The sequence below is a fragment of the Bombina bombina genome, chromosome 11 (genome assembly GCF_027579735.1).
Source record: "Bombina bombina isolate aBomBom1 chromosome 11, aBomBom1.pri, whole genome shotgun sequence".
NCBI classification, from domain to species: Eukaryota; Metazoa; Chordata; class Amphibia; order Anura; family Bombinatoridae; genus Bombina; species Bombina bombina.
The window spans coordinates 79,929,081-79,943,780 of record NC_069509.1 but is presented as its reverse complement, the minus strand read 5'-3'; the positions used below and the strand labels follow the sequence as shown (position 1 = coordinate 79,943,780).

The 14,700-nt window shown below is 39.6% G+C and overlaps 1 protein-coding gene across 2 annotated transcripts in view; it reads left to right on the top strand.

Annotated features, from left to right (window-relative positions):
* The first annotated feature begins 650 nt into the window (after window positions 1–650).
* The window catches only part of PEMT (phosphatidylethanolamine N-methyltransferase), an 852,275-nt gene continuing 838,225 nt past the window's right edge, over window positions 651–14,700 (top strand). The window contains exons 1-2 of one of the 2 annotated variants that reach the window (XM_053695218.1): window positions 651–1,009; window positions 6,443–6,550. In XM_053695218.1, coding sequence (XP_053551193.1) covers window positions 6,458–6,550 — 93 coding nt within the window. In that variant the 5' untranslated portion in view covers window positions 651–1,009; window positions 6,443–6,457. The remainder of the gene's footprint in view (window positions 1,010–6,442; window positions 6,551–14,700) is intronic. The other variant, XM_053695217.1, reaches the window with a different exon arrangement.

The window sequence follows — 14,700 nt, the reverse complement described above, 5'->3', positions numbered from 1 at the left end:
GTGTTTGACTGTATGTGTATTTATGTGACTGTGTGCATGGGTGTAGTGTGTTTGATTGTATGTGTGTAATGTGACTGTGTGCATGGGTGTAGTGTGTTTGACTGTATGTGTGCATGGGTGTAGTGTTTGACTGTATGTGTGTAATGTGTTTGTGTGCATAGGTGTAGTGTTTGACTGTATGTGTGTAGTGTGTTTGTGTGACTTTCTGTGTGCATGGGTGTAGTGTGCTTGACTGTATTTGTATGTGTATGATGTGTGACTGTATGTGTGCATTTTTGTAGTGTGTTTGTGTGACTGTCTGTGTGCATATTTGTACTGTGTTTGTGTGACTGGTGTGTGCATTTTTGTAGTGTGTTTGTGTGACTGTGTGCATGTTTGTAGTGTGAGACTGTATGTGCATGTTTGTATGCAGTGTGTTTGTGTAACTGCCTGTGTGCATTTTTGTAGTGTGTTTGTGTGACTGTATGTGCATGTTTGTAGTGTTTGTGTGACTGTATGTGTGCAGTGTGTTTGTGTAACTGCCTGTGTGCATGGGTGTAGTGTTCGCGAGGCTGTATGTGTTAAGGAGTCTAATGTTAGTAACTTTCTTTAGTATATGAAATTTGAATTCAACAGCAGAACGTAGATAGACACTAAACTGTAAACTGACTGACAGGTTCCCTGTTTTCATTCAATCAAGTCTGTCTCATATCGGAGAACATATTGACCAATCAGAACGCAGCTATGATAGTCCAATCCAAGATCTTTAACACAATCAACAAATAAGATGAAGCCTTTCATTTCGGAACCAGGAAGTGTGTAAGAAATCCATTGTTGGCACCACATGTCCATTGAAAGCTTGTGGCCTGTGTTGTTGTCATCAGGGAACTTTGTCCTGTGACAGTGACCCTCTGTGTAGTGATTTAAATCTCACAATACAGTTGCTGTGACTTGGGACACTCTGGCATATTCTGCAGCACTTGCACAGTTGGACTGCTGTGGGGGGTTCAGTAATTTGGATTATTCTAAGGTAATGAATGCATATTTAAAACAAAATTGCATGCAGGGAACAGTAAAATGACCCTGTCTTAAATTACTGCTCTGCAATAAAGAGCTACTGTGCATTTCTGTGTAATCTGGTGCAGCTCTTCTTGTCAGCTAAAGGCTTAAAAAGCAAATACATTAGATAAGTCAGCACAGTGTGATGTTCTCATGTTTGCAAAGTTGAAAAATATGTCCTATGTATGTAACTGTACAATAAATATATCTACTCTATATATTAATGTTGAAGAACTAACTTAGTCTTTTAACAAACTAGTACCTACATAACAGGTCTTATGAGTGAGTTTAGTTACATAGACACAAAAATATTACTTTTAACTATTTCCTGTCCTGCATGTCTTCTGCCTTAAATTTGAGTGTATGTATGTATGTGTGTATATGTGTATATGTATATATATATATATATATATATATATATATATATATATATATATATATATATATATATATATCTATATGAGAAAAAAATGTTTCTGTACCTTTTTTGTTCATCTGAATCCCTGAAACATACAACTGATATTAATATTATTATTGTAATTAAAATCTTAGTTAAATATATATATAATAATGTATATTTTGTTATGAATTATTATGTTCTTACTCAGTTGTGGAAAAGCAGTGAAATCCCTGGTTGAAACATAAACTATGCATTCAAGACAATTAGAAGAATGACTGCACCGTCTTACACAGGAGCACTTTATTTCAAAGGACATAAAAGTGCAAAAAAAAATATTAACTAATGTGTTGAATAATTTTATTATATCACTATTGCTTGCATATATCTGTGTGTTTTAATCCATGCAAAAAGGTGTTAACAGAGTTAGTCATCTGCAGAGCAAAAGTGCACTACTAGGACCAAGCTGAACACATCTGTTGAGCCAATGGCAAGAGGCATATGTGCGTAGCCCCCAGTCACCAGACTGCTCCTAGTAGTGCATTTCTGCTTCTGAGTCTACCGATAGAAATAGAATACAGTTGTTTTAAATATTGTTTGCTGTGTCTGAATCATGAAAGTTCAATTTTGACTTAAACAACGAGGGGTTCATATTTTTTTGGAAGGAGAATGAAGTTTAAGGGCCTGATTATCAAAACTCGCCACCATGGAGAGAAATCACACAAAATCTTCTGGATTTTTTTAGACCTTATATTTAAATATAGGGGTCTCCCCTTCGCATAAAGAACCCTGTATACTGAGATAAGCATCTCTCAATGTAAAATTTGTGTTTCTAAAATTCATTAAAGTGATGGCGCTAAATTCAGCGGCTCCAGCCGCCTACGGCACAACGATTTCCTTCAATGAGGTGACGTTTGCACCTCTGAACCAATAGTGGTGCGTGTAAACTGACAGGTTTCTGCATGGTTCAGAGGTGCAAGCGGCACCTCATTGGTATACGATCTTTGTGCCGGAGCCGGGGAATTTAGTGCTGTGCAATGGCACAGAAAGGGCGTGTTTAGCACCCTTTTTTACACGGTTGATGAATAAAAATTCCCCTTGATTTTTAGTGATGGTAAATCCTAGCATTTGTTAAACGCTTGGATTTACCATCACTTTAAGGGATCTTGCTGTATTGACAAGACTAATTAGATCATCTCATCTGAGTGGAGAGCATCAGATCATCGGCCCTAAGTCTCAAATGTATTAAAGGATTATAAAAGTTTGAAAAAATACATATAACACAGTTTAAAGATTATATAATACTAATGAAATTACACCTACTTGATTATTGAAACGAAGCTTTATCAATAAAAAAATATGTATTTTTCTTTTCCACTGTGATGTAATATTAGGCAGCCCCATAAAATGGTTGTGCCTTTTGAAAAACTTTTTGCCCAATCGCAGCACATTACATTGAAATATTCATTAGTTATGTCCGCACTCCCGAGCGCATACGCATTTGATACCAAGCTTTTTATATTTACACTTTGAGTCACCAGCTCCTACTGAGCATGTGCAAGAATTCACAGAATATACAGATATGCGTTTGTTATTGGCTGATGGCTGTCACATGATACATGGGGAGTGGAAATTGAAATAACTTTGAAATTTGTCAGAAAAAAAATCTAAAACTCATTTGAAGTTCAGACTAAGTGTGATTGCATTGTCTTTTTATCTTGCATTTGTTGATTATGCAAATCTACCGTATTTACTGGTCCTTTGAGTGAAAACTAAACTCTGCTTTTAACATATTTTATTACTTTTGTATTTTTCCAGTTTTTTTATTTTATTTTAATTATAGCAAATGCATTAAAAACTGCAAAACAATAGTATGCAATGATTAGTGTCTATATAAAACACAAAATGTCACACAGGATGGCAACCTACGTCACATTTTCTAGTTCTGATACACACAGTTATTATTAATGCTATGTAATGTGTTGAGATTATGAAGACATGGAATCGCACACACCTTTTAGCTAATCCTTGTTGTGGTGCACATAAGCACACAACCTTTTATAGTTCTGTCTGGCTGCCAGGCAGTATGGCAGTCAGACTGTAAACTGTTCACTTCTCAGCTCAGGGCAAACAGAAGCAGCATATACAAGCCAGGCTTGGCCTGTGGTTATTAAAGTGACTAATGGAGATGCTTCAGAGGCAGGTTTCTGAGGTCTGGTATGGTTATGTGGCTGAGAGAGCAGCTGCAGCTCTTGTAAGAGTTCTAATATGTGCCTGGAGCCTATAGAAGGGCTTCAGAGCCAAGGTTTTCTATGGTGGTGTAGTAGCCAGAGCGGCTATAAGGCCAGGGGGCTGATCAAATGTGGGCATGTTGCTGACAAAGTGGCCTCCAGGCCATGGGTAGGCTCTGTTATGGAACTTATGGATATGTGGTTGACTGAGGAGATGCAGGGTCAGGGGTCTTATCTGATTAGTCTGTCTCTGAGGGTTGCAGAGGGTTTATGTGTCTTACAGAGGGCTGCAAAAGCCTGCAGGCCAGAGGTCTTATGTGATTGGTATGCAGCTGATATAGTGGCTTCAGGGCCAGAGGTCTTATGTGATTGATATGTAGCAGATAAAGTGGCTGCAGGGCAAAGGGTCTTATGTGATTGGTATGTAGCTGATATAGTGGCTGCAAGCCAGGGGTCTTATGTGATTTGTATGTAGCTGATATAGTGGCTGCAGGGCCAGAGGTCTTATGTGATTGGTATGTAGCTGATATAGTGGCGGCAGGGCCAGGGGTCTTATGTGATTGGTATGTAGCTGATATAGTGGCGGCAGGGCCAGGGGTCTTATGTGATTGGTATGTAGCTGATATAGTGGCTGCAAGCCAGGGGTCTTATGTGATTTGTATGTAGCTGATATAGTGGCGGCAGGGCCAGGGGTCTTATGTGATTGGTATGTAGCTGATATAGTGGCTGCAAGCCAGGGGTCTTATGTGATTTGTATGTAGCTGATATAGTGGCTGCAGGGCCAGAGGTCTTATGTGATTGGTATGTAGCTGATATAGTGGCGGCAGGGCCAGGGGTCTTATGTGATTGGATTGTAGCTGATGGCTGCCGGGCCAGGGATTTTATGTGAGATTTTGAGATTTATTCATGGCCCCAGTTACCCCCTTGAGCCATTTACCATTGTTCAGGTTTTAGGAAAGACTGCTGGCCTTCCTACTAGCTATAATTAGTGTTACCAGGACAATGTGGAAACGGTTAATAACTACACAATGTTCTATGTACGTTTTAGGTCTTTATGTGTTTATCCTGTAAATGAGAGAGGTTTTCAACTACATCAGCATACTTACATTAGTTTTATGTTTTTTCTTTTGAAAGTTGAAGAAGGCACAGCTGCTTCCGACATTTTCCACTTTTCTTACTTCAGACTCCTGAGCATTTTAAGCAAGTTTTACATGTATAGGTGTTAAAAAAACGCTTGTAGCTGAAGTTAAAGGGCCATTATAGTTGAAAAATTACACCCTTCAACTGTGATTAGCCCTCTTATGCCCACTACCGATCTGCTCATTTTCCCACAGCTCCACACAACCCCACCCATGGAGAGTCCCGTCTAAAACATGACCAGTTCCACCCACAGTGTCGAACACTGTTCCGTCTTGGCCCCGCCCACAAAACACGTGTGGGCCTCATTCATGTGCCTCCCATAAGTAAATCCTGGAGACCCCCTTTTAGAGCATGTCATTTTATTACTAGGGACCCTTCACCATGTGGAAGTACCCCTCCCTACAGAACACTGTGGAACTCCGAGCAGAAACTGGAGCTGATCCAATCAGCAGCATTAGTCACACGACTCAACTGTGTAACTAGCACTGCCGGTTGGTTCAGTTTATGTTTGGGACTAGCAGTGCTCTGTGGGTCCCTAGCAGAACTTCTGCTGTGTGTATAACCCCTTTACGGGGAATAAACACACAGGTGCATGGTAGCTAGTTTTAAAATGACATCCTCTAACACATAAGAGCATGTCATTTGTTTTACTATAATGGCCCTTTAATACTGACATTGGCACCTTTATACTCTCTTTCAGTCAGTTTTGGCATACAGTGATTGGTGTGTATGTATAGTGCTTTAATGCTCTAAGATTGGCTCAGTGAGTGTGCAAAAGCTGTTAACCTTCAGGTGCATTCCAACCTTAAAGTGAAAGTCAATCCTAGCGTTTGTGAAACGCTACGACTGACCATTGAAACAATTAAAGGAGACTTAAGTATAAAATACTTCATGCAGAAAGTTCCTTTATTTGTTTCAAGTGTTTGCCGCACTGAGCTGCTCAGGCAGCCCACGGCAGATTGCTGTTTTGCTAAGAGGTGACGTGCGGGAAATCCTGCTCCACAGGGCGCCTAGCCGGATTTCCCACACGGCTATTGGCTAAGAGGTGAAAACGTCACCTCTCAAGCAAAACAGCGTTCTGCCGTGGGCTGCCTAAGCAGGTCAGTGCGGCAAATGCTTGAAACAAATAAAGGAGCTTTCTGCATGAAGTATTTTATACTTCATGAATGAAAGTCACCTTTATTTGTTTCAATGGTCAATCATAGCGTTTCAGAAACGCTCGGATTGGCTTTCTCTTTAATGTTTAAATGTTCATATGCAGTGTATTTTATTCCCTTCCCGCCGTTAGGATGGCATGGAATGTCCTAGCCGTTTGGCTATATTGAAGCCATTACGGCTTCCTAACTGGGATCGCGGGCTAGAGGGCGTGCCTAGCGTCATAGGCATTCCCTACTGACACAATCCCATCATTAAAATCACACGATCACATGAACGATAGCGTGATTTCAATTTTTACTTATTTGTAAGTCAGTGCATGAAAGGGTTAAATTAGAATCTCGCTCTAGCAAAGTCCAAATAATCATCTCATATATTTTTTTTTTTTTTTTAAAGAAAACAAATAGCAATGCATTTTTGGGCTATGTCGCTTGTGTTCCTTATTCACAGATTATTACATTTTATGACTTTTTATTTTCAGATCAATTCATCCATAATGGCAGGGCTGTTGTTTAATGTGGAATTAACGAATCCCAGCTTTGTTATTGCTGTGCTCTGCATAATCTTTAATCCTTTGTTCTGGAATGTGGTAAGTACCTGTGGATGTTCTTTTTGGTGTGTGTATGTATGTATGTGTGTGTGTGTCTGTATATGTGTGTGTCTATATATATATATATATATATATATATATATATATATATATATATATATATATATATATATATATATATATATATATATACACACACACATACAGTATGTATGTGTGTTTGTATACTATATGTGTGTATTTGTATATTGGCTTCTGTAAAATGGGACAGTTTGGAGAGGGGATGACATCTTATGTCATTTAGGGAATATTTACATGTGATAATACAGTTTATACATGCGACCTAAAGGTAGTTTTATATCATTTGTAATACTCTTGTATACATAGTGCCATACTGTATTCAGAAAGGTAACATTTGTTGTTTTAAATAAATATAGACTATTAAAGGGACACACAACCCAACATGTTTCTTTCCTGATTCAGATAGAGAATACAATTTAAAAAAGTTACAAATTTACTATTTTCAAATTTGCTTCATTCTTGTTTTATTTTTTGTTCAAGAGATACCTAGGTAAGTAGTGTGCACGTGCCTAAAGCAGTACATGACAGGAAATAGTGCTGCCATCTAGTGCCCTTGCTGATGTATAACATTGTTGCAAAGCTGCTGCCATATAGTACTGCAGACACGTGCGCACTCCTGAACTTACCTGCTTGCTTTTCAACAAAGGTCAACAAGAAAACAAAGAAAATGTGATAACTGAAGCACATTGGAAAGTTGTTTCAAGTTGAATGTTCTATCTGAAATTGGGTTTTATTTCCCTTTAGAGCACAATGGTCAAACTAAAGACACAGGCAGAGAAGACTATGACTTACAGTATCTCACACACGTGAGTACACTCGCACCCCTCACATTTTTGTAAATATTTTATTATATATTTTCATGTGACAACACTGAGGAAATGACACTCTGCTACAATGTAAAGTAGTGAGTGTACAGCCTGTATAACAGTGTAAATTTGCTGTCCGCTCAAAATCCTCAACACACAGCCATTAATGTCTCAACCTTTGGCAACAAAAGTGAGTACACCCCTAAGTGGAAATGTCCAATTTCGGCCAAAAGTGTCAATATTTTGTGTGGCCACCATTATTTTCCAGCACTGCCTTAACCCTCTTGGGCATGGAGGTAACCAGATCTTCACAGGTTGTCACTGGAGTCCTCTTCCACTCCTCCATGACGACATCACGGAGCTGGTGGATGTTAGAGACCTTGCGCTCCCCCACCTTCCGTTTGAGGATGCCCCACAGATGCTCAATAGGGTTTAGGTCTGGAGACAAGCTTGGCCAGTTCATCACCTTTACCCTCAGCTTCTTTAACAAGGCAGTGGTAGTCTTGGACGTGTTTTTTGGGTTGTTATCATGTTGGAATACTGCCCTGTGGCCCAGTCTCCAAGGGAGGGGATCATGTTCTGCTTCAGTATGTCACAATAGGCATTCATGGTTCCCTCAATGAACTGTAGCTTCCCAGTGCCGGCAGCACTCATGCAGGCCCAGACCATGACACTCCCACCACCATGCTTGACTGTAGGCAAGACACACTTCTCTTTGTACTCCTCACCTGGTTGCCGCCACACACGCTTGACACCATCTGAACCAAATATGTTTATCTTGGTCTCATCGGACCACAGGACATGGTTCCAGTAATCCATGTCCTTAGTCTGCTTGTCTTCAGCAAACTGTTTGCAGGCTTTCTTGTGCATCATCTTTAGAAGAGTCTTCCTTCTAGGACGACAGCCATGCAGACTAATTTGATGCAGTGTGTGGCGTATGGTCTGAGCTGACCATGATGCTGACCCCCCCCACCTCTTCAACCTCTGCAGCAATGCTGGCAGCACTCATATGTCTACTTCCCAAAAACAACCTCTGGATATGATGCCGAGCATGTGCACTCAACTTCTTTGGTCGACCATGGCGAGACCTGTTCTGAGTGGAACCTGTCCTGTGAAACTGCTGTATGGTCTTGCCTACCGTGCTGCAGCTCAGTTTCAGGGTTGTGGCAATCTTCTTATAGCCTAGGCTAGGGTTGCACCGATAACATTTTTTTTTATGACTGAGTACAAGTACCGATACTTGTTTTCAAATACTCGCTGATACCAATTACCGATACTTTTTTTTTTTTATGTCATGTGACAGTTTGACAAGCACAATACAGACTTATTATTTAAAATTCCTTCTTTATAATTATATTGGACTGTAATTCAAAAGACATTATGAAATAATAAAAGTTCACTGAACATGTTTATAAATAAAAATATTACAATAAAATTTTAAATTTAAAGGGGTGATGCAATTGGGTTGTAGGGCTGTTATATAACATCAATCTGACATGTGTATGGAGGTTCGACTCTAAGTTGAACAGTCTTTCACTTTCCAAACTACTGCATGGGGCAGAAAGATATTTTTGGGCCATTTTAGCCAGAGCTGGAAATCTGTTTATTAACTGCCCAGTTCTTCAGGGGTTTGTCTGAACGAGGTACAGTGATCTCTCCTACAATAATACAAATAACAGCAATTTGTATTGGCAGAACAGTAGTAAACAATTTTTAGTTTAGTCTCCACTCCAGTTTAAAATGAAATGAGATCGTGCAGTTTGAAAAAACGACACAAGATAGCATATGGGTAGGAAGTGGAGGTATCGGTTTAAGTATCGGTGCATTTGCACGAGTACAAGTACTCATGCAAATACTTGGTACCGATACTGATACTAGTATCGGTATCGGTGCATCCCTAGCCTAGGCCATCTTTATGTAAAGCAACAATTCTTTTTTTCAGATCTTCAGTGAGTTCTTTGCCGTGAGGTGCCATGTTGAACTTCCAGTAACCAGTATGAGAGAGTGTGAGAGCAATAACACCAAATTTAACACACCTGCTCCCCATTCACACCTGAGACCTTGTAACACTAACGAGTCACATGACACCAGGGAGGGAAAATGGCTAATTGGGCCCGATTTGGACTTTTTCATTTAGGGGTGTACTCACTTTTGTTGCCAACGGTTTAAACATTAATTGCTGTGTGTTGAGTTATTTTGAGGGGCAGCAAATTTACACCGTAATACAGACTGTACACTCACTACTTTACATTGTAGCAAAGTGTCATTTCTTCAGTGTTGTCACATGAAAAGATATAATAAAATATTTACAAAAATGTGAGGGGTGTACTCACTTGTGTGGGATACTGTGTATATATATATATTTATATTTAACTTCCTTAAAGGGACAGTAAAGCAAAATAAAAAAATTAACATTCTTAATTCAGATAGTGCATCCAATTTGCTTATTATTCGGTCTCTTAGGGGTTGATTTTAAAAAGTTGCCCTCATGGAATTCTATAAAAAAAGGGGCTGTCCCTGCGAGTACTGACCTTTCTCTCATAGAATAATGAGAACTCCCTGCTATGGGAAGTTCACAATGGAGAACAAAGAGTCCTTAAACTTTAAAATGACACCTAATACAAATCAAATGACGCTGTTTTGCAGTGCACTGTACCTTAAAATCACTAATGTTCATTCACATAGGTTTTCTTTTCAGAGCAGTTTAGTGTTTTTAGTATTTGGTTAAAAAAATCAACACCTTTTTAATTTGCAAGAAAAAAACAGTGAGATCTATAGGGAGAAAATGTTTACAGAATGTTGCTTGAATTTTAGAGACCATTTCATATACACCCATGGCATTCCCATGTTCAGCCCATTTTATGAAAAAACATATTTTGTACTTAAAGTGAAGGTCCATTTTGATGAATTAGTGCCCGTTTTTTAATAAACCTATTAAAAACAAGGGCACTTTAATTCATCAAAATTGACATTTCACTGTTTTCTTCCAAAAATTACCTTTTAATCCTGGCAGCCGCTCCAGCACTTCCTCCACCAGTCACAAGCTGTCTTCGCGGGTCCAAAATGACGAATCCGGCTTCCTCCAATCACAGCGTTGCATCAGGCCAAAATTCTCCCGGGGGGGAAGCCGTGATTGGAGGAAGCCAGATTCGTAATTTCTGACGTCTGCAGAGGCTTCCGACGGCCGGGGGGATCGATGGAGCGGCATTCAGGATTAAAAGATAAGTTTTTGAAGAAAACAGTGAAATGTCAATTTTGTTGAATTAAAGTGCCCTTGTTTTTAATAAGTGTATTAAAAGCCGGGCACTAATTCATCAAAATGGACCTTCACTTTAAAATTATGAATTTCTATGTGTTTTTGCACATCCAGTGTACTTAAATTACGATTTTCGCTATACATATCTAATAAGATGTATTGCTTTGTAATTTAAGTACTAATTTTTACTTTTTTGATAAAATGCTATTTTTGGTAAACAATTATTTTACGTCTTTTGTTGTACCTTAACCCCTTAACGACACGAGTCGTACAGGGTACGTCGCACACAACCTGGTCTTCAAGACCAGCGACGTACCCTGTACGACTTTGGGGATTAAAGCTGCTGGAAGCGATCCTGATCGCTTCCAGCAGCTTTACAGTTATTGCAGTGATGCCTCGATATCGAGGCATCCTGCAATAAAATTTTTCCCCCATCCGATGCAGAGAGAGCCACTCTGTGGCCCTCTCTGCACCGGCATCGATGTCCGCAATCGTTGGTGGGTGGGAGCCGACGTGGGAGGCGGGTGGGCGGCCATCGATGGAAGATTGAAGAGAGAGGGGGGCGCGAGCGCGTGCACGGGCAGCGACGGGCGTGTGCACGGGGAGGGAGCGGGTGGGAACCGCTATACTACAGAAAAAAGTTGATTGATAAGTGGGAGACGGGGGGGGGGGGGGCAGCAGACAATGTTATTTGTAAGGGATCTGGGAGGGGGTGGTGGTTTGTCTATGGGGGGGAAGCTATACTACAGAAAAAAAATAAAGAAATATAAAAAAAGGCATTTTTTTCTAAACTGGGTACTGGCAGACAGCTGCCAGTACCCAAGATGGCTCCCAGTAAGGTAGAGGGGGAGGGTTAGAGAGCTGTTTGGGGGGATCAGGGAGGTTGGGGGCTAAGGGGGGATCCTACACAGCAGCATATGTAAATATGCTATACAATTTTTCTATATTTTTTTTTAAAATATACCTTTTATTTTAGTACTGGCAGACTTTCTGCCAGTACTTAAAGGGACAGTAAACCTTAAAAATAATGTTATATAATTCTGCACATAGTGCAGAATTATATAACATTATATTAGCCAAACATTATAAAACATAATTGTACCTTATTAATTTAAAAAAACAAACGCTGTTTCACAGACCCGCTCTCTGCTGAGCGGGTCTGTTATATTTAGTCAGCGCATCGGGCCAGCTGTATAGTAACAGCCCGGCCCGACCGCGCCATAGCACTAAGTGCTAAGTACTAAGTGGGAGGGAAGAGAGCTGTTTGGGAGGGATTCTGGGGTGTGATGTGTCAGGTGGGAGGCTCCCAGAGAAGCATTTACAATCATTTATGCCATACTTGCAAAAGTTGTTTGTAAATAATTTCAGTGAGAAACCTAAAATTGTGAAATATTTTATGTTTTTTTTTATTTGATCGCATTTAGCGGTGAAATGGTAGCATGAAATATACCAAGATGGGCCTAGATCAATACTTGGGGTTGTCTACTACACTACACTAAAGCTAAAATTAACCCTAGACGCACTACATCCTCCCTAATTAACCCCTTCACTGCTGGGCATAATACACGTGTTATGCGCAGTGGCATTTAGCAGCCTTCTAATTACCAAAAAGCAACGCCAAAGCCATATAAGTCTGCTATTTCTGAACAAAGGGGATCCCAGAGAAGCATTTACAATCATTTATGCCATAATTGCACAAGTTGTTTGTAAATAATTTCTGTGAGAAACCTAACGTTTGTGAAAAAATTTGTGAAAAAGTGAACATTTTTTTTTATTTGACCGCATTTGGCGGTGAAATTGTGGCATGAAATATACCACAATGGGCCTAGATCAATACTTTGGGATGTCTTCTAAAAAAAAATATATACATGTCAAGGGATATTCAGGGATTCCTGACAGATATCAGGGTTCCAATGTAACTAGTGCTCATTTTGAAAAAAAGTGGTTTTGAAATAGCAAAGTGCTACTTGTATTTATTGCCTTATAACTTGCAAAAAAAGCAAAGAATATGTAAACATTGGGTATTTCTAAACTCAGGACAAAATTTAGAAACTATTTAGCATGGTTGTTTTTTGGTGGTTGTAGATGTGTAACAGATTTTGGGGGTCAAAGTTAGAAAAAGTGTGTTTTTTTTCCATTTTTTCCTCATATTTTATAATATTTTTAATAGTAAATTATAAGATATGATGAAAATAATGGTATCTTTAGAAAGTCCATTTAGTGGCGAGAAAAACGGTATATAATATGTGGGGGTACAGTAAATGAGTAAGAGGAAAATTACAGCTAAACACAAACACCGCAGAAATGTAAAAATAGCCCTGGTCCTTAAGGGAAAGAAATTGAAAAATGGCCTTGGTCCTTAAGGGGTTAAAGAGACATGAAACCCAAAAATTTTATTTTAACAACTTTCTAATTTACTTCTATTATCTAATTTGTTTAATTTCTCTTGGTATTATTTGTTGAAGGAGCAGCAATGCACTAAAGGTTTCTAACTGAACACATTGGTGAGCCAATCACAATCGATATATATATAAGCAGCCACCAATCAACAGCTAGAACCTAGGTTCTCTGCTGCTCCTGAGCTTGCCTAGATAAACCTTTCAGCAAAGGATAACAAGAGAAGGAAGCAAATTAAACAATAGACGTAAATTGGAAAGTTGTTTAACCCTTTGAGTGCAAAGCACTTTCCCACCTGGGTGCTAAGGTGATTTAATTTTTTTTTTTTTAATTTTTTTTTTTTTAACTTTTGTATTTTTTTTTCCCAGATCCACCATTGGAAAGGTTAGGCGATTACCTTTCCAACGGTGGGTCTTGGGGGTCTGTAGCTGCTTAGATGCCTGAGATACAGGCGTCTAAGCAGCATGCCCCCTTTCCCTATACTTTGTATTGCAAATTTTTAATAAAGTTGCACGGGGACGTCATCATGTCATTGCACCTGACGTCACCACGCAAAACATGAAGCCCCTGCGATGCCTGTCACTATGCAGGCCGATCGCCTGGGTAGCAGCGGGTGGGAGCCCCCAGATCGCTCTGAACCGTCGTTGGCACTAGAGTGGGAAACTCTGCAAAGACTCAGAGCCGTTGTCAGCACTCAAGGGGTTAAAATTGTATTCTCTATCTGAATTTATGAAAGAAAAAATTTGGGTTTCATGTCCCTTTAACAGAGTAGTTTTGTGTAAATGGTTCAATTATTAATATTGTCTGATTTTTAAATTATGATTTTCATTGTGCACTTTTGTAATGGATGCATCTCCTTTTCATAAAAAAAGCAATATACACCCCTTAGTGAGTCACCCTGTTTTCAGATTAAAGAATCTCACCAGCCCAGAGAGCTTTATAGAATCGCCCTTTTAGTATACTTTATTTTAGAGTAACGTTAGGTAGCAATGCACAATTGAACTAGCTAAACACATTGGGTGAAGCAATGGCATATATTGTGCAGCCACCAATCACCAGCTAATTCCCAGCATTCTATTGTGGCTCTTGAGACTATATAGGTATGCTTTACAAACGGGACAAGAATTAGTGATAGAAGCAGTTGCAGCCCTGCTGAGAGTGTGGGGAGAGAAGGCAGAGAAAGCTGAGTGTGCTGTAGAATTTGATGTAAAATATCTGTAAGATAGCATATTGCTGTGAAAGAGCTTAGTTCTTCACAGCTAGTTCAGGGTTTCATGTCCCTTTAATGCCTTGTTGTCTGGTGACTAAAGCCCTGATTGGCTCCTTCAAATAAGCCAAGTGGTGGGTGGTATTTGGCTATTTGTAAAGCAAATCAATTGTAATTACAAGGTGATAAGTGTCCCTTTAACACAGTCCCTTTTGTTTCAACTTCTAAGGACAAAACTGGCATGACACCTAGTTTGAAAATGTGGTTTCCTGCTCCTCTTTTTGGGAAGGTGGTGGCACAAAAAGATTCCTTTCTCCCCTTATACAAAAGTCTTTAAAGCCGGATGAGGCAGGTGATCACTAACGGTACCACAATCACTATCATGTTAGATAGACATGTGACTCCGTTTGAGTGAGGGGTGTCACATCCTGTTAAGTACAAG